This window comes from Sebastes fasciatus, chromosome 7 (genome assembly GCF_043250625.1).
Source record: "Sebastes fasciatus isolate fSebFas1 chromosome 7, fSebFas1.pri, whole genome shotgun sequence".
Taxonomy (NCBI): domain Eukaryota; kingdom Metazoa; phylum Chordata; class Actinopteri; order Perciformes; family Sebastidae; genus Sebastes; species Sebastes fasciatus.
Window position 1 is genome coordinate 27,490,914 of NC_133801.1, and position 19,736 is coordinate 27,510,649.

Below are 19,736 nucleotides of genomic sequence, written 5' to 3' on the forward strand. Positions count from 1 at the left end.
CGTTCCACTCAGCTGATCTGGCTTTACAGCACATGACACACTTCCTTGCCATTCATAATAGTTGTAGTGACTTTTGAACACACTGTTACGTCACTGCATTTCTCTCCTCGCCCTTCTTTACCCCACCCTCTTCTTTAAGCTACACTCTATTTCCAAAGACCTGTACACACCCTCCTCCACCACCACCACCTCCTCCTCCCCACTGTCAGCTGGACTAAAGCTGTCACGTCCGTTCATTTCACAGCGCAGTTTGTTTGCACTTTATCTATATCACTTTGCAGTTCCCTCCCTAGAATATCACGGCAGCCACTGGGAAATAATGGAGGCTTTGTGCGAAAACAGGATTCATAAAAAGCATGTGGAGCATTTCCTGGTGCTCTTGCTCCATCTTGTGGTCCAAAAGCAGAGGTGGTTGGGGAACAAATAGGAGTGGTTGATATCTACTGGCTGCCTGGGGATATGTGTCCTTATGTGGGTGGATATAGCCTATAATGTGTGCTTGGGAGGATTACTTTGCTTTGGCGTTGACAGATGGAGAAAAACCTCACTGTGTTGCTTGTGTAAGAAAAACTCAAATCAGAGCTGTATTATTATATATCAACTCTGACACATATAAATTGCATTCATATACATACCCTAATAATCTAGTATATAATAAGTATATTATGCTCCCTTTTCATGTTTTTTGGGAAGAGGAGAATTTTTGGACGTATAAAGGGACATTTTTACAGGTACATTCAGTATCACCATTTCATTTGGCAGTAAGCATTTTGCTAATAGTTCAACAAACGATTCTTATCACGAGGTTCACTAGTTTTTCCAAAGCTTTCATCCACTTCTTGTGGCTCTCATCAGCATGCAAAGGAGCTCCGTGGCCTGTTGATTCCTATTTGAACAGCTTGATTGATTTACACGGGCGCCGAAAGGATGCAGGCAGCCCTTCTCCGACAATCACGGTGCTTTCGCGGCCCGTGTGAACCCGGGGTTATGGGGTGTGACAAAGAACACAAAATTTGTGGTTCAGTATGTCTGTTTGAGTAGCAATTTGAACCCCCCACACCGTCAAAGACACCAGCTCCTTGTAATGAGCGTCTTATAGCTCCTCATCAATTATGTTTTTATAAAACAACCAGTTTGCAGTCCATAAATCTCCATTTTTACATTCAATGTAAAAACGCACTAACTCCCCCCTTTTTGTTACATTCTCCATGTATGTTGTAACTTGTGGTGGCTTTGTAATTACAACTGGAAAACTTGAAGGCAGTGTCAGTGGATGTGAGTTGGATGAGTGTAAAGCTGATACAAATACATCTCTGTTTACGAATATGAGAATATACTTGACTGTGACGAGCTGTTCTTCATTCATTGCCAGCAGTTAGGGACCCCTGCTTATCATTTCCGGTAACATGTTACACTCTGCTTCTGCTTTTCTTTGCGCTTCCATGCTTCAGATGCTCACATCTTCCTCTCTGTTGCACAGAAACAGTTTCACACAGGAAGACGATGTGACTTACAACACACTAAAATGTAGACATGTAGAGTGTTTTGGTCCCGTCTATCTACTGGAACAGGTGGAAGAACCAGCAGCTAGAGAGAGCAGAGCTGATGAAACAGGGGAGAGAAGGTTTTGGTTGGATTTGATCTTCAGACAGCTGAGGGATTGGACTGTGGGATTGAACCCGCAAAATGATGATTGGACAAAGAGTAAAGGTATGGCTTAAGGCAAAGGCAGATTTATTTGTAGAGCACATTTCAGCAACAGGGCAATTCAAAGTGCTTTACATAACCATTCAAAAACATTGCGACAAAATGCAAAAGAACATTAAGACATAATTAAAACAGTCATAAAAAACGTTAAAGATTAGAAAATAAAAACAAGCTAAAAATAAAAGATAGAAGGAAAAATAGAGTATAACACACAAGAGTAAAAGTTCTAGTGCAGTATAAGATCATTTTTTGGTTTAATAAAAGGCAGCAGCAAACAAGAACGTTTTAAGCTTTGATTTAAAAGAACTCAGAGTTGGAGTTGGTCCTGCAGGTTTCTGGGAGCTTATTCCAAATATTTGGTGCATAAAAACTGAACGCTGCTTCTGCATGCTTAGATCTGACTCTGGGGACACTAAGCAGACCTGATCCAGATGACCTGAGAGGTCTGGATGGTTCATAACATAGCAGAAGATCAGAAATGTATTTTGGCCCTAAACCATTTAGTGCTTTGTAAACCAGCAGGAGTATTTTGAAATTAATTCTCTGAGAGACAGGGAGCCAGTATAGAGACCTCAGAACTGGACTGACATGATCCACTTTCTTGGTCTTAGTGAGGACTCTAGCAGCAGCGTTCTGAATCAGCTGCAGCTGTCTGATCGATTTTTTTTAGGAAGACCAGTAAAGACGCCGTTACAGTAGTCAAGTTGGCTGAAGATAAATGCATGGACTAGTTTTTCCAAATCCTGCTGAGACATCAGTCCTTTAATTCTTGCTATCTTCTTCAGGTGATGGTAGGCTGTCTTTGTAATTGTCTTAAAGGTCCCATATTATAAAAAGTGAAATTTTCAAGTTTTTTTTATTGTAAAGCAGGCTTAAGTTCTATATAAATACTGTGAAAGTAGCCAAAACACTCAATCCACATGGAAATACACACAGCCCGTATTCAGAAACTCTGCATTCGAAACAAGCTGTCAGGATTTCTGCCCATTCGTGATGTCACGAATATACAATATTTAGACCCTTGACACAATTTTTAACGTAAACATTCTAAACGTGTTCCAGTTTATTCCTGTTGCAGTGTACGTGAATGTCATCAGCTGACAGGAAGTACACATGGACCCAAGCTGTTGCCTAGCAACGCAATTCTGTTGCTATGCCATCAAAATGCACTAAAACGGAGCGTTTCTGAGTAAATACTGCGTTTCTAGGTAAATATAGGCATATTCAGGCAGACAGTATGAGGAAAATAAAGTTTTTTTTTAACATTACAGCATGTAAACATGTTCTAGTAGAAACACAAAATACAAGTATGAATCTGAAAATGAGCACAATATGGGACTTTTAATATGGCTGTTAAAACTCAGGTCAGAGTCCATGACTACACCAAGATTTCTGGCTTGGTTTGTGCTTTTTAACATTACAGTTTGTAGGTGAGCACTAACCCTTTAATCTTTCCTCTTTGGCTCCAAAATCTACGACCTCAGTTTTGTCTTTGTTTAGGCAAAGAAAATTCTGGCACATCCACTTATTGACTTGTTCAATGGACTCACTCAGTGCTTGAGCCGGTGAATCAAAAAGTTAATTTGGGACACTGATTCCATATCTAAACCAACACCAGTATCCCACAACTGTGTCAGATTAGCCCCCGAATGCACCATGATGTCAACTTCCAAGTCCTATATTTTTGTATCGCTGACCTACAACATGAGCAATTGTAACCAGTATGTTCTTGAATATATTAACAGACCCCTAAGCTGCGTTTCCTTACACACACAGATACACACCTGTGCACACACAGAAGCAGCTGAGATGACAGCAACTGCAGCAGCATGTGTGGTTGAAAAGTGTGGCTGCTGATTGGACTGTGGAGGTGGTGGTGGGAGTTCATGGAGAGCAGAGGCTCCTATTTTTACTCCTTCTCAACACCCTCATATCACAACAGCTGTCCCCACATCTCTCGTCTGTCCACTGTCAGGAATAGCCGGCCTATCAGATTGCTTCCCCTCTCTTCGGCTTCTGCTGTTTCACTTTCCACTGTGTCTCCAGCCGCTTTGCTCAGGTCTCCTCAACTTTGGCCAGTTTTTTGATTCAATCGGTGACTTGTGGGAGCTATTTGGATTCAGGAGTTGTGGAATTACTTCACCAACAGGTAGAACAATGTGAGATAACGTTAACATTTTTGTGGGAAATCTATGATAAGCGTGGGCCTTCGAGATCCCACAGCCAGTGGCACTATTTTTAGAGTTTTACAGTTAGCTGAGGGGGGTAGCTTGAGTGGTTTTCCAACTGAAAGTAGCATTTTACAATAGCAGCTTTTGTGCCGTTTGACAGTTCCCCTTTTCTTACTCAGATGTGATCAGTAATGACAGTAGTAGAATTTAAAAGTAGAAGTGTGCAGAATGTCAGTTTGTCTGGGTTGAAGAGGGGGACACATGCTCATTGGGGGCTCATGTGCTGGTGTATGGACTTGTGGGAAATGTAGTTGAGACTGAGATTTAGTGCACTAAACATGACATGTTTACACAAACGTGACATTGTGTCATTAGTTGGGGGCACTCTCTTTATTGTATGTATGTTAGTTTGACTTTGAAATGTAAAGTTTTTAGTTTTCTTTCAGACCTATCCCATTCAGACGTACTACTAGTAGGGCTGGGTGATCATTCACTATTATTGTGTTTGAACTTCACGCCAAATTGTATCATAATGACTCTATATTATTATTATTATCATTCTACAAATGTATGATCCTGAGGTGAAGGGTGAAGGTTTGGTTTTACAATAAGGAAACGTTTGGTCTCATGTAACACAGTGAAGCACGACTTTGTTTTGAACATCAGTTTTATTACGCATACAGCTGCCATATGTGAAAAAAAAAATCTTAAATATCTTAAAGATGATTTCAGCCACATTGCCTTGTTTTTGTAATTCACTGAATTATGGCCTGTTGTGACTGTGACTACCTGGGATGCTCATGTGGTGTATGAATTCATCTCCACATCTAAGTTTTTTGTACATTCACATGGAATAAAGAAATACATTTTGACTCAAATTCAATGGACCAAATTCCAAGACTTTTTTTGCAGATAGACAGCTAACATAATAGATAGACATAACACAATTGTGAGCCTCCTGAATTTGCATTCAAAATGCTATCAGAGTTATCATTAAAGATTTCCACTTCAGTCTCTGGAATAAACCACAGAATCATTGTGATAAATATACGATGGATTCAGATTTCTGGTTGGGGAAATATGGGAGGTAGGTAGGTTTGGTTGAAGTTGTTGATTTTCAGGTTACTGACACAACAGAATTGCAGATTAGAGGTTTTCCATTTGGTGCCTGGTATTTGACATCTGACCCAAGACCGGGACAAATTAGGGCTCTGTTGTATCGGTGCAGATTTCAAGTCGCTGTGTCAATATGTCTAATACCTGAGTGGACCCAAGTGTGTTTTCTATTAGCTCTGACACACATTGTTGCTGTTCTCTCTCTATTTGGGTCTGTTCAGGTTGACCAGATCAAGTCTATCTGTACTTGGGTATATTTGGACTGTGTCTGACTGTCCTCGGGTCCCATTTCAAATTGGGCTTTACTTTTGGAAAATTAATTAATGCGCATTGGGTTTGGCTAGGTTTTTCCATGGGTCTGCTTTAGATCAGACCTCTGCCCTGGATAACCAGTCCAGACTGTTAACATTAGTGCAGCAAGAAGCAGCTGCTTGTTTCTTGTGGGATTCCATGTGTGAGCTAGTTTCTTTGCTTCGTAGACGTATGAACTCAGTTGTTTCCACTCCAATGAAATGCAGTCTTATCCTGTGTAAATATCCTATGTGAAGTACAGACATGGGTCACATGAGGTCCACATGTAACACCAGACCGCCTAATTCAGAAGAACCATTTCAAACTAAGTTTTAGCCATTGCGTGTACTGAAGTCCAAGTTAACCCTCATACAGAATCTAAACAAAAGATTTCCCTGGCTGCTCCATAAATAGTGAACAGAACACAATAAAAGAAATGAAAGTAAAATGATTGAATTTGAGACAGTGTCTCTCGACAGTGTCTCTCGACAGTGTCTCTTTTGTGGTCATGTCCCTGTTGTTTGGGGTCATGTGTGAATGGTGGTAAAATGCTGTTGGAAATAGGTGTAACATTTGGGTTATGATAATTGTCTTTTCCGTTTTAAATATAGATTTTCTGTGCATCAGTAGTCTTACAGTAGTACTTACATGCAATGTGTTCCAGGGAGACGGTAAGGTAGTATGGTTTGATAGTTGGTATCAAATTGAGACTTATTTCATCAAGTCTTGCTTATATCTGTACATCTAAGATGTTTGTAATGTATGACTTCAGCACCGCTTATGTGGGTTGCTGGCCTTTCTCTAAGGGAGTAATCTGGCCAACAGCCTACTGTCTAATCCAAAAATAAACCTATTAGTCAGTGCTCTAATTCAGTGACCAGTGATAAAAGCCACTAACCGCAAGCCAGGTCTGGACACTGTCCCATACCCAGTGAAAGGCTAAAGACTTCCAGTCCAAGTCAGATTTTTGGTGACCAGCTTTGTTTTATTTTGTGTAAAATTAATTACATAAATTAGACAAATCTAGATTTAGGGTCTGCTTTGTTCAAAGGTGTGTTTAAGTTTTGTAGTTTGCTTCTAGATGGAGAAGGGAGGCTGTGATTCTTGACCTGGAAGAAGGCCTGAGGGCCAAAACGACATCTCCTTAAACGAAACCTACTTGGTTAGGTTTAGGAAAAGATTGTGGTTTGGGTTGGTAGAAAACCCTGAAGGCAAACGTCTCCCCTGTGCGGCGAAACGTCATCTGAATGAAAGAGAAACGCATATGGAGCCAGTGTGGGACACTTTTTCCCCCCACTTTCAAGAAAAATGTCTCAAAGCATTTGTAATCTGTAAGCAGTGCATGTGCTGGCGTTGGTTTGGTTTGCGCTAATGCTCCTGCTCTTCTTTTGGTTCAGAACTGTCTGATCCTACCCTACCTCCCTCATTGGCTAGCCTGATGCTTTTATACACAGAAAGTGCATGCATGGCTGAGTAGACATTTACCATAATGCATTAGTGAAGATAAAGGGACATGTTTGATGTATCGGGGTAGACAAGTTGAAGTGCTTAACGTTATAATCATGAAAATGTCATTTTAAGACAATCCTGTATGGGGTTGGGCGATATGACTGGGCCTTTACTGTAAAGATTTGGCAATACCGTTTCCACCAATTCTCGCGTGATCTTGTGCAATCTCACTATATCGCGATCTTGCAAATCCAGCAAGGGCTATATCGCCCAGCCCTGATCCGTACATAGTTTTTTGATGTTGATCTTGAGACCTGGCCTCAAGGATGCATCACTTTGGGCATTTTGTTTGTATTTTTGTATACCATTCACTGTTTCCAAGGGTGTTGTGCACTATTAGGTTGTAGTAGGATGATGATAATCTTTGATCCCTTTTTTTTTTTTGAATGTGGTGTATTTTTTTATTTTTGTGTTTTCGTTTCTCTAAACCGGCTCTAATCTCCTGTTCATCCTCTACTTGTCCTATAGACGCTATTCATTGCTTTGCGATCAACATGTGGCTCTGCCTACACTGAAAAATTCAATGATCTCTGTGGCCTGACGATCCTCATCTCTGTTCATCTGTCTCTGTGTGTTCTCACCATTCTTCCTCTCCCAGCTCCCCTCCACCTCCTCTTCCTCCTGTTCTCATCTCATCCATCGCAGCCCATGACAGCAGATCAGCCAACATGGCATTCTCATCTCGCTTTTCCTTCTGGGAGCAAAAGGGAAGTCTCATTTGGACATTTCATAAAGCACTCTTACACTGCATGGTATTACAGTGTTTTACACTCTGTATTAACATGTGTGCTTTTAGATACGTGTGGCTTTTTGCTTGTATCACACTAAGAACGTGATGGCTTTCACTCATGTATAAGCACATGTTAGTAGCTGTGACTTTGTACCACCTATGCCATTTGCTGGACACTTAACCAATGCAGGAAGTGCATCAATTTTAGTTCTTGAAAATAAGACAGAGTGTTTGTATCGAAAGAAAGATGTTGCAGTTAAAAAAAAATCACTTCAGTGCAAAAGAACAGAACATGTGCATGTTTTGAGGTTTGCACGGTGTGTGATGGACAACAGCTCCATGTAGTGTTGAGGTATTCATCTAGTCTTCTTTTTTATATCAACACGTTTAGATCAAAGAAGATAAACCGGGAAGCGCAAGTGTAAGTAAATACTGTCCTTTTCACTTTGGTATATACAGTATTTTTCTGGTCGTCAGAGTAGTGATGTTAGAGCTGTCTTGTGTCTGCCAGGGATCAAACCTTTCCAGGTCTAGTGATTCATCTAGGTCTTCTTTGTAGAGAACAAAGTCCAAGTTGTTGCTCTATTGTATATATATTTTAAAAACTCAACTCATTGAATGTTAGTATCACACACATTGCTAATTTTGATCAGATTCGTACAGATGTTCACGAGATTTGATCATAAGCTTAATAGCCCAAGATGCTGTGAAAGGCTACTTTTTTTCTTTTTTTTTTTGCTTCATTTGTGAACAAGTTTCATTCACAAAAATGTTACCCAAGAGATAAATGGAGACCTGGAAGTCCTGCTTTTGGACAAATTCTCTCAAATCCAGCTTGTACGAGTGCTTCTTGCATTTGGCCCATTGACTTTGAGGATCATTATTAAGTAAAACTGTATGAAAGCATTTTTAAACAGTTGAAATCCAGGCCTCCCAGCCTCTACAAAAGAGCATGCACCCTGTCTTACTGAAGACTCTGTAGCCAGTCATGGAGGGGGTGCTCTATCAGCCATAATAATGTGTTGAGAATGACTTGTGCTTGTAAGAATATCTGCTTGTCATACTGTGAGCAGCTGGTCATTTCGCAATAAGTTTCAACAAATGGCCCGTCAGTCGGTTCTCCTAGACATTTTGGCTTCTTCATAGCATCTTAAGTGCTCTGCAAACCCTCCTCAAAATACATTTATTTTGGTATAACAGGGTTCTCAGTCAGCGAAGGAGTGTAGTGAGCAGCAAGCTGTTCTGTCAACTTCTGCACAGTCAGACAGTTTTTATAGTTTTGGAATAAAATTTGTCTGTCACATTTAGAGTTGTGTGATTGATCAACCCATAAAGGTACCAAATCTTGAGCCAAATTTGTGATTGTTTTTTGCCTGATTTTATGGATAAAGCTGAAAGACACTGAATATTTTATGTACAAAGTTTGGTATCTAATATTGCGTTAAGGTTAGTAGGCCTGTCTGTTTGGGTAAGGGTTAGTCTAATTTTGATTATTAAAGACAAAGACATGATGCTTGGATTTTCCGTCATTATTCACATCCTTACATCTCCTCTCTTTCCTCTCTACGAGAAGTCAGACAGTGAAGGGCTGCCCAGTCGTGCCATGTCAGTGCCAGCTCTAGACCCTGGCAGGGGGTTATTCCGGGCAACAAGTCCCTCATCAGTTTCCCCTACGCAGTCTGTAGCCCGGGTCAGGAGTCCTTCGCCACCTAAAGCCAGGGCACCTGTTAAAGTGCCAGAACGCTTCAAAAGCCCCGAGCCACCGCCAAAGAGCCCTAAACATCCACAAGCTCCTCTGAGTCCAGAGCCAGTTATGAACAGTGAGCGAGAGCAAAATGGTATAATGGGCAGGAGTGTGGTCAATGTTACAGCCAATGGTAATACCAAACTTACAGGCACCAGCACCAACCAGATGGATACTACAGAGGACAAGGGTCTGACTCGTAAGAAAGTAGTAAAGGTGGTTCGTCGTGTTGTCAGGAAAGTCCTGCCCTCAGAAGAGGACGAGACCATTGTGCCAACACAACCATCAGACAGAGCTCCACAAGCAGCCAAGCCTGCTGCCGAACCAGTTAAAGCAGTGGCAGCACCAACTTCAGTGTCTAAGGCCCCCATGATGTCAGGGTTCTCTTTTAAACACGACGTCATCAAAACGGAAGACAAAGACGACATTTCGCGAGGATTGACAAACCTCATGGTCAGAGGCAGGACAAGGGAGCCCCGCCCGCGAGTACTTAAAGATGAACGACCAGAAAAAATCGAGTTGGAGAAGAAAAATGAGAAGAAAGAGGTAAAAGTTGTTGAGCCTGAGGAGAAGAAAGAAGATAAAACTACCATAAAGCCACACGAGGTAGAACACAAACTGACAAGCTCTGGTCCAGCTATACGGGATGTCAAATCTCCTGTGACTGCTGTAAACCCGACCAGCACGGCTTCTGAGCGCTCCGCTCCAACACCTTCCAAATCGACTCATTCCAGACCCTCATCTCTCCCACCAGTTGTTGGCTTCATCCCAGCTCCCAAGCCCACACCATTGTCTCCACCTCCTGGCTTCATACCTGCACCCAAACCAACTGCTGTCAAAAAACCCACTCCTACAAATCCTCCTCCTATCACCCCAGTGGCCCAAAAGTCTTCCCCCCTCTCTCCTCCACCACGTTTCATCCCAGCTCCTAAACCCGCTCCAATCGCAACTCCTGTGAGCCCTGCTCCTCCCCGTCCCAATCCTAGTCCACTGTCTCCCCCTCAAGTCGTCATTCCCATTCAACAAACTGGTGTCAATCAACAAAAGGTACACTGTCCACACTTCGCATGTCTGGTCAACATTTGGGACATTGGTGTGGAAAGCGCATGACCATTTGAAATGCATGTTTGAAATAAAAGAGCACTGTGGAGTTTGCTTACAGACACCGCATATGTGTGAAACCTCAGCGTGGCATGGGTTTAGAGTCACTTGATAGCCGTTATAAGCATGCTACAAAACATACAAAGGAAATATTGTTTGCATTTCTTCCAAATAACTAGGTAAAAGTTAACTGAGAATAGCCTACTTTTTCTTTTGAGCCACTGGTGACAGGGCCAAAGTCCATGCGGTGATGTCAGTCAGTTGGATTGCTGTCCTGTTCAACCGTCCACCGCTTTGGTCTAAAACAAGACAGGGTTTCAAAATCCATAAGTGTTGAAAGTTTATACTCAATCCCCAGTGGGAAAGAGACAGTGTAGCCAATGTTGTGCATTAATAAAGCAAAAATATAGGCTCAGGTCTGGTCCAGGTCTCAGATTTTGTGGTACCACTTGGGCTTACCTGAGTTGGGTTGTAAAGATGCAGTTTTGGGTCTCAGTTCTAAACAAAAAATGGAGCAAGATATGACTACCAGACTGCCATGAAATATGGTTTATTGGTTTTCTTAATGGTTTTGGTAGCTCCCTGACCTTTTGTGTGGTGCCACGATCTGGTCACAATTTCCTCTCGACCAGTATCTTGTAAAGTAATGGCTGGAATGCCATGAACTTTGCTGATAACATTTTTGCTCCTAAACCCATTAGATTTTAATGATATGTTGTGTTCGACATATCATGCCAGTGGGGCTTTTGACTTTTGGTCCTTAGTTGTTATCTTTGTCTTTTGTTTCTGGGCACAGAACAAGTCAAGTCATTTTATTTTACAAGTCCTCTATTGTTGAGGTGCCCAGGAGCAAGGCACTCAACAATAGTGGCTATTGAGGAGTAGGAATTATTATTTTTTTTAACTTCCGGACCACAATTTCCCATTCTAGTGACCTATCAGTCACAAACCCTTTATTTCCTCTCCAACTTATTAATTTCCTCACAAACTTGGTTTTGCTGTCAAAATAGCAAGTTGTTTATTTGTTAGAGAGGTTTTTGTGGTTTTGCAGATTTTAGAAGCGTGCTCTTTTTGAGATTCATGAGCCTTAAAACCCCTTTCTGTGAAGTCTACCATCAAAACAGGGAGAACAGTTGCGCCTTTATTCTTCACCCATGAGATACATGAGATCACATAGCAGAATGTAGCTCATAAGCCTTGTTTAGAAAAGCAGAGTCCCACCCGAGACTGTTCCAAATAAGGGACTTCAGTAGCCTAGCGTGTCTAGTCACTAACAGGAGACCCATGAAGAGCCAATTACTGCAGTGCTGCATTCTGTGAGAGGAACTCAAAACCCATGAACAGGCACAGATAGCACAACTTTACATAGTTAGAAAAAACTGATTTTCCTCACTGGTCTCACTGATCTCACTGGGTCTTAGTTTACTCCAAACACATGCTGCCTCTGACCAGCACAGTAACTCTAAGAAGGAATTTGCTGCTAGATTCTCAAATCATACCATTTACTGTGTCATACTTTGGGATAGAGGGATGTAGTAGATTGGAAATCCATTTTTTTTATTTGCTGGAAAGATCAACTAACTTTTAACTTCTTTATGACAAATCTTTCTGACATGAATTCAACCTGTACATTGTACGTATTGTCAGGATAAAAAATGATGCGAGTTGCATTAGGATCAGGGTTTTGCCCTACAGGCTGAAGGCCCTAAGAACGCCAATATCTGTCCATGTTTCATTATACATTTATTTGCTGTGCTGGTTTATTGCAAACTTGTGTCTTGCAAATATTTGTCTCTTTAAAAGACATTTGTATTGTTGTGTGCGGCATTGATTTGCTGGTGTGCATGCTTTTTGAAGCACCTTCTGAACATTTACCTTGGGAGTACTACTAACACGGTCTTTTCAAATCAGACTCCACAATAACACAAGATGCTATTTAATGTTGATGACAAAGTGTGAGTGTGCACAGTCTCCTGTAGGGAACATGAGTAAAGACGGTCTTTGATTTGTAAGAGGACTACATCACATATCCACATGTTTTCTAACTTTGTGTTTGTGTGTAGTCATGGGCTTTGCTTCAGCTTTATTAGTGGGCTTAGTGTTGATGTGTTGCTGCTTTGACCTGTAGGAGGAACCGCTCAGTCCCACCGAGGAGGCTCAGAGACGCCTGATGAGGATCTTCAGTGCCCCTGTAAATCACCGTGCTGTCCATCTACATATTATTGATGTCTTTGCTTGGCTTTGTTTGTCCATTTTAATCCCTAGTTTAACAGCACATTTTTGTGCCAGCACTACAGACTATGGCCCTAAGGCTGAGTCAAATTAACACTGCTCAAACAAAATCTGCATTATGAGCTTTACTCAGTTCTACTGCATGTGTTTGTTTTCTCAATCTCAGAGTTGGCTTGCCGAACCTCAGCCTCCCTAACTTAAACAGTGATTGCTCCCCTAGGCTGTTAGTATTAGTCACCATGCCTAACATGCATGTATATTTACAGAGACACACAGCAGAGGAAAGTATTATCAGGGTGTCTCTTGCCCTCCTGACGGGGGCAGAACAGTTGCTCTACCAGCTGCGACTCATGACAGAGTGAAATATTATCCCCGCTGCTGGTGTCCTGACTCCAGTGCTCTGACCCTTACTTCTCTAACTCTGTTTCTCTGGCTTTTATCATGCACTTGTATTGCTTACTCACCTCTCAACTTATCTGTTAACTATGGCTGCTCTCAAAAGTCACATTTCCGTTTCCCAGTTGAAGATTTGGTCTCTTTGCTTGCTTTTGTAGACTCATTGGAAAGTTTCCTACACACACACTAGGGATGTCCCAATCAACTATTTTCGGAGTCCTGTAATATTGGCTATATACCAAAACTGAATCCGGTCCGAGAGACAGCTATATCGTTACTGCTACTCGCCATCACACACACACCCTCTTTCTCGCCCTCTCTCTCTCGGTCGACCCCACACTTGCTAATGTTACGCCGCTAGCACCGCTCTCTAACATCGCCCATTAACGCCGCTCACTAACGCCGCTCACTAACGCCGCTCACTAACGCCGCTCACTAACGCCGCTCACTAATGTCGCTCGTTTCCTCGTCATGATTCCACTTGTCTCATGTCTGCGCGACTGTCTTTGCGGAATGCATAACCGAAGCACCGCTAGCACTGTTTGGATGTTTAGGCATGAGGTGCGCTTGGACAGAAATAGTGAAACAAACGTGCCGTGAGACTTTCAAAATAAAGGCGCATCTTAAAGATATGTATCAATGTTTTCACTTTGCATCGATGATGATATTGGACCGTTGATCATTCAAACGATATATCGATCCAGATCAATGGATCGTTACACCCCTACATGTTTGTTGGAATTAAACAGAAGTGATGTCAGTTAGTGATATCAGATCAGACCTGCCGCCTATTAATGTGCCACGCTGACAGTCATTAATAACTGCATTTTGTTTGAACTTATCATTTTGTCACTGTAAAGAACTCATCTCCATCCCATGTTTACTCATTGCAAAGCCATTTTCACTTTTCCATTACTCTGTCAAGGGTCCATGCTCTTTGTCTTAGCTTTTATTCACTGCCTTTTCATCATCCAAAGTTCCATGTTGACCTTGTCTTCTTCTCTCTCCTGTTCTTCCCCTCATTCTCTGTCCTCTTCATACCGTACACACGCCGCTTTGCTGGTTGTCGTTGTCTCGCTGTGGTTGCTTTGTGGCTTAGCTGGAGCTGGCAGTCAGTGTTCCGCCCTCTGTCCAAGCCCCCGCCCCCGCCCCTGCGGCCCCGCAGCCCCAGGGCCCTCTCCAGGGCCCCCTCCAGGTACCGCAACCCTCCAGCCCTCCTCTGGGCCTCCTGGCTGGAGTTTGTACTCGTGTGACTTGTTGGAGTGTAAGGCCCGGAATCCTTCTAACTTTCCCTCCTTTTCCTCATTTCCCTTGTCTGCAGTATTTCCAACATGTGTATCAGGCTGCGGCCAATACAAAAAGCTGAAGGGCTATAAGATTTAATGCAGTCAGCATCCACATCTGATATAATGCATCAATTCTTTTGTTTTAGCATTGATCAAACCCTTTACATGAATTGATTCCAGACCCGCTTTTTGACTGATCAGAATTGATTGTTTTATTATTAGCCTTACTGTGATAATCCTGGTTGTCAGTAGGAGAACGTTTTGTGACTGTCTAAATACTTTTGGTAAAGGATGACATTAAGGGAAAACATTGACTTATTTCTTTATTTTAAATTTCTTTATTTTAAAGAATGGTCTGAAAGTAACATCTATTAATGGTCTGGGAATATTGACATAATTTAATCTCTTAATCCAGTACAGAGATAGATGTAGGATGTATTTAGCCTTGTTGCAAGAGAAAAGTATAGGAGTATAGTATCTTTCAGGCAGAGCTAGACTAGCAGTTGCTAAATTAGGCTAAACATCTCCTAAACATATGTTTGTACTGGAAACACAGAGATGGAACTGACTGTTCTTTACTGACCTGATGCTGGGTTTTACAGCAAACCCAAACCCCTGAAGTCTACTTTCTAAACAGTCACTGATTTTTTTTCACACACCATTAAATGTGAATTATTCAGTCAGAAGCTTTTTGGCAGGTCTTTCCTTGTTTTGTCATCAACATAAGGTGTAATTTGTAACACAATTGCATGACGTAACTTTCTTTTCATGACACACCAGGCTGATAGAAGCAACCCGCATGGGCTTTGTATCTTTTGGTTGGCGGTGTTGTGTGGCTTATTATTACGTTTAGGTGCTACCCCAACTTTATTGTCATGCAACCATTTTATTCCATGAGTATCTGTAAACATTTCACCAGTGTAAGTGTAATATTAGAGCAGATCTACCATTAATAACTGGTCTTTTCATAGATGATCATCACAAACTGGGTTTCTTTCTCACAGGTGTGCTGGATAAGTATTACAAACTGTTCAGATGCAATGACAGTCTACAGCTATGCAGATGATACTTCCATTTATTTGTGTGCTTATTTATTTGTATGCTTGTCTGTATAACATTTGTTACTTACTGTATATATAACTGTGACCTTTGACCTCTTCATGCTGGCCATATCACCAGGGATCAGTGGAAGAGGACCCTGTGGCCCTTCTTCAGGCATCTCATGCTGCAGCTCAGCAATCCCAGGTCTGGCCTGAACTGTGCCTGAGTGTAATCCACCACCAGCTCCACCCATGATCACTCTGCACCATAGAATGTTGTGCTGTGTTGTGCTCTCTCCCTTTGCTTGCGAAGAGCAGTGTGTCTTGTTCACGTTTCCCATTAAAAACTAGTCACCAATAGTTATGACTTAAAGGGTAACTTTGGTACCTGGACCCTATTTTCCCATGTTTTTGTGTCTAACCGACTAATAGGGACAGCAATTTCTGAAATTGGTCCAGTATTGAGGGAGAGCGCTGTAGACGGCAGCTGCTCAAGGCAGCTGCTCACAGGTTGTAATATGGCGCTATTAGGGCAAGGTGGCACTGTCATTTACATCCACTAAAAGTGCTTGTGTTTGCCAGTGGCCAGTCAGTGGTAAAAACAAGCACTTTTAGTGGATGTAACGTTAAATTGACGCTGCCTACTCACCCTTGCGGCTTGTTTCGTGGCTGCCGGTTACAGCGTTATCCCTCAATACTGGACCAATTTCGAAAGAATGTTGTCCCCATTAGACACCGAGACATAAAAACTTGTGAAACTATGGTCCAGGTTTAAAAATCCCAAAGTTTAACTGGTTCTTTGGGTTTGGTTCCAAAAATATCTTAATTTGTAACATGTGTTTCTATTATTTCAGTTCTTTAGTTCTTGTGTTCCTCCTCACTTTTGTCCCCTTTGTGTTCACTGAACCAAGGTAATTCCTGGTATTTTTGTTACCAGGGTTGCCATTGAACCCCCCTCACACTCCCCCTGAGGCTTGTTATATTGGCATCTGTCTGTTTTGAAGTTCCTCACACACAAAAATGCACACACACATTCTCACACACCAACCTGAAAGAGCAAGCAGTGCTCAGTGGACTTGGAGACCTTTGAGTTCACTGTCATACACTGCATGTTCATCATCTTGGCAAGCTTTCCATTCATAACCTTTCAGCATGTGGTGGTGTCAAACTGGAAATACTGGTGGTTCAGAAAAACCCAGTGTGACTATGAGTGGTCCTGTGACGTGACAATAATAATGTCCTCGTCGCTGCTCTCCAGTCATTTTTCTCCTTGTCCTTTCTGTCCACCAGGTGAAGACAGAGGAGCAGATTGTAGCAGAGCAGGCCTGGTATGGATCAGAGAAAGTCTGGCTCGTCCACAAAAATGGCTTCTCCCTGGGTGAGTTGGGATTACTTGGCTTTCCTCTTAAACATTCCAATGCAAGACATTTCTAACCTTTGTGTAAGCAATTTTGCGCTCACTGTTATACATGTGGGTGTCTTTTACTACAATTTAATCTTGTTACTCCAAGCAAGTGTAATTACAAAGATAATAGGATTTAAATTGATTTGTAAATTAATTCATATTTTATGTAGTTTTCTGAAATGTGTGACTAGGGATAGGTTTCAGCATAAAATAGGTTGTAAAGTTCCGAAAACATAAGAAAGAAATATAAAATAAGAGCTGATCCAAATGCATTTGCCACCTTTCTGGTGAGTGACGTGTCAGCGCTGCGGATATCCTGATGGGGAAATTAGCCTTGCTGTTTCCCATTGGTCTCTACCCATTGCTGGATTATTATATATATACTTACTTTCCTTTTTAATACATCATAACACATTCAGGTGGCACATTAATATATTACATATTTATCAAATTTTCATAGGGAAAGTTTTCGTAGTGCTAGACATGGTGGAATACTGGGTGGTAAAAGGTTGTCAGATTCTTTAGTTTTTCTGTCAGCGGAGGGAAAAGGTTGTGTTGTCTCTTCTGCTTGTAGGGGCATATTCACACCTGCCTTGTTTAGTTCGGTTGAATCGAACCCTGGAGCGTTTACCCTCTCGGTGCGGTTCGTTTGGGCAGGTGTGAGCACAGCAATCGCACTCGGGTGCGCACCAAAACAAGCGAACCGAGACCTCCTTGAAGGGGTGGTCTCGGTTCGCTTCCAAACGAACTGCGGTACGTTTCGGTACGCTTCGTTTGTGGTGAGAACATGATCCGACCTCGATCCGGCCCGACTGGAGAAAGCATTGCACCTTTTTGGATTAAACCAGCTCCGGTAGCAAGCTGTGCTGTGCATGTCGACACCAGACACCAGACAGCATTACTACAAAAGAGCCTACGCTTGCCCTCGCTATTCACATCAGTACTAAACAGGTGTAACGTCAGGCTGTGTTGAAGACCACGGGCATACCTGATGGATCTTCGGAAATATTTTCAATTTGGTCAACAATTTGGTCCCTGATTCGGACCAGAGCAAACGAACTACAGGTGTGAAAACGCCCTAAGTGACATGAGAAGCTCTGGTTCCATCCATGTGGTAGTCTGCAATCTCCAAAGTTTTAAATATGAAACTCATAAATTTTGTTTTGGCCTAATATTTTGCCAGTTAAGAGAAACAGATGAGTTTGAGCCCTTCTAGCAGGCTAATAGCTGCTGTTATCAGTGTTTTCTGTATTTTCTCTCCCCAGCCACCGTAGTGAAGACAGAGGAAGGCTCCCTGCCAGAGGGCAAGGTGAAAATCAAACTGGAGGATGATGGGACAATACTGGAAGTGGACGAAGACGACATAGAAAAGGTGAATGAGAGATGGCTCCAAATGGTTAATGGGAGTGCACTGGGAGGAATCTGTTCCGATTCAAGAGCTCCTCTGTACAGTTTGATACACACTGTTCATCCATACCAATTTAATGCTTTTATAGCGCGTTACTAGTTCTTCATACTCACTTCTGGGCATTATGAATAATATCATTTGTAAGACTGAATCCGATCTCATCATGTCAGTTGAGGATGCACAGTACAACATTTCTATCACAGATCATACACACATCATCACAGTATCACAGTATTAGCAATTACCAAGTAATTGCGTATATAATTGTATCTATTAATTATAAACATGAGTGTGTTATTGACTGTTCAAAACAAGAAAATGAGTTGATGCCTTTGTTCTGGTGATTCATAATTGATTTCTCAGTCAAGCCAGATTTCCGCTTCTAATAAAACAGGATGAAGTGTAGTTCATTTAATATTTTATTCAGTAGACTCCATGTACAATTATATAGATGCATATCTAGCCTGAAGCAGTCCCTGGGCAGGATGGAAGAGGTCTACTCTCCACCTGTCACTTAGTCTGTGTGAGAGAGCCACAGATGGCCACAGAGGACACTGACAGCCAGTAGGGGACAGGTCAGACGGGACAGTTGGACATTTTGGTAGTTGTTGACATTTGCTTACTGCCACAATCAGACGTTTGTAAAATCTCTGAAGATGTGTTTACTGGAATGAAACAACTTTGTTATTCATGTCGTTGCCAAGATTTTGACGATAAGGCTCTGAGCATCAGTACCACCCAGAGGACGAAAAAGTAATTTGGTTTGATGATGTAATGAAGTCATTGACCTTCCTGTTTAGTGGGCTTTCTAAAAATATACAGAATCACTGTCAGTGTACTTAACTGAAAAAAAGAGAAGAGCCCTCTTAACACCGGCAGGATAAAAGCTACCGCCATGCAGTGGACAGCATACCTGATGACATAAGCACCGAAGTGTCTTTCTGACCTGGTGATATTCATCATTTTCTTACTGTGATCAACTCCCACGTGAGGACCAAAACCAACAGTGAATGTATCTATTAACAAGTATTGTGGGTGTGTATCAAAGCCTGATATCTCTTCTTTCTCTGTGCCATAGAGCTCCATTGTTGTTAAAAAGACATCAGTGAGTCACACTGTGGCACTGGATGACATGTTCCTTCATCACCATGAACACACAAACTGTAGTTTATTTTGATTCAATCCCACACACACCGTCCTGCTGCCACAAATACTCGCTGGAGCAGCAGATTAATCCGCCGCTGACAATATTCCCCAACAAATGTACGATTTCATCCTGTTTAAGTATTTTGCCAAAAACTACAGTTTCACATGATTTAGAAAAGCACTGAGCCCTTTTTAAAAAATGTAACCATACATTTTTGAGTTGTTTATAAAAATGTACGTCTTCAGTAGGAACCAGTGGCCTTGGAGCTGAGAGTAGGGATGTCAGAGAGCAACACATTGTTGGTTTGGGTATGCACATGGGATTTGAAGCCTGATTTCTTTCAAGGAAGGAGATGAGAAGGTGATGGGAGATGGGTTATTTTTATTTTAAATAAACTAATTGTCCAAATAGCCAACAAATAAACCAGCATAATATTAGAAGATGTAGCATGTT

At 41.9% G+C, this 19,736-nt stretch overlaps 1 protein-coding gene across 19 annotated transcripts in view; it reads left to right on the forward strand.

Moving 5' to 3' along the window:
• The window catches only part of myo18ab (myosin XVIIIA b), a 140,700-nt gene that overhangs the window by 26,130 nt on the left and 94,834 nt on the right, over positions 1–19,736 (forward strand). For 2 of the 19 annotated variants that reach the window (XM_074640042.1, XM_074640043.1), the window contains exons 1-6: positions 8,870–10,315; positions 12,498–12,560; positions 14,097–14,261; positions 15,463–15,528; positions 16,614–16,701; positions 17,994–18,100. In XM_074640042.1, the coding sequence (XP_074496143.1) occupies positions 9,032–10,315; positions 12,498–12,560; positions 14,097–14,261; positions 15,463–15,528; positions 16,614–16,701; positions 17,994–18,100 (1,773 nt within the window). In that variant the 5' untranslated portion in view covers positions 8,870–9,031. Of the gene's footprint in view, positions 1–1,462; positions 1,711–3,722; positions 3,857–8,869; positions 10,316–12,497; positions 12,561–14,096; positions 14,262–15,462; positions 15,529–16,613; positions 16,702–17,993; positions 18,101–19,736 lie in introns of those variants that run through there. The other 17 variants (XM_074640055.1, XM_074640056.1, XM_074640051.1 and 14 more) reach the window with 15 other exon arrangements.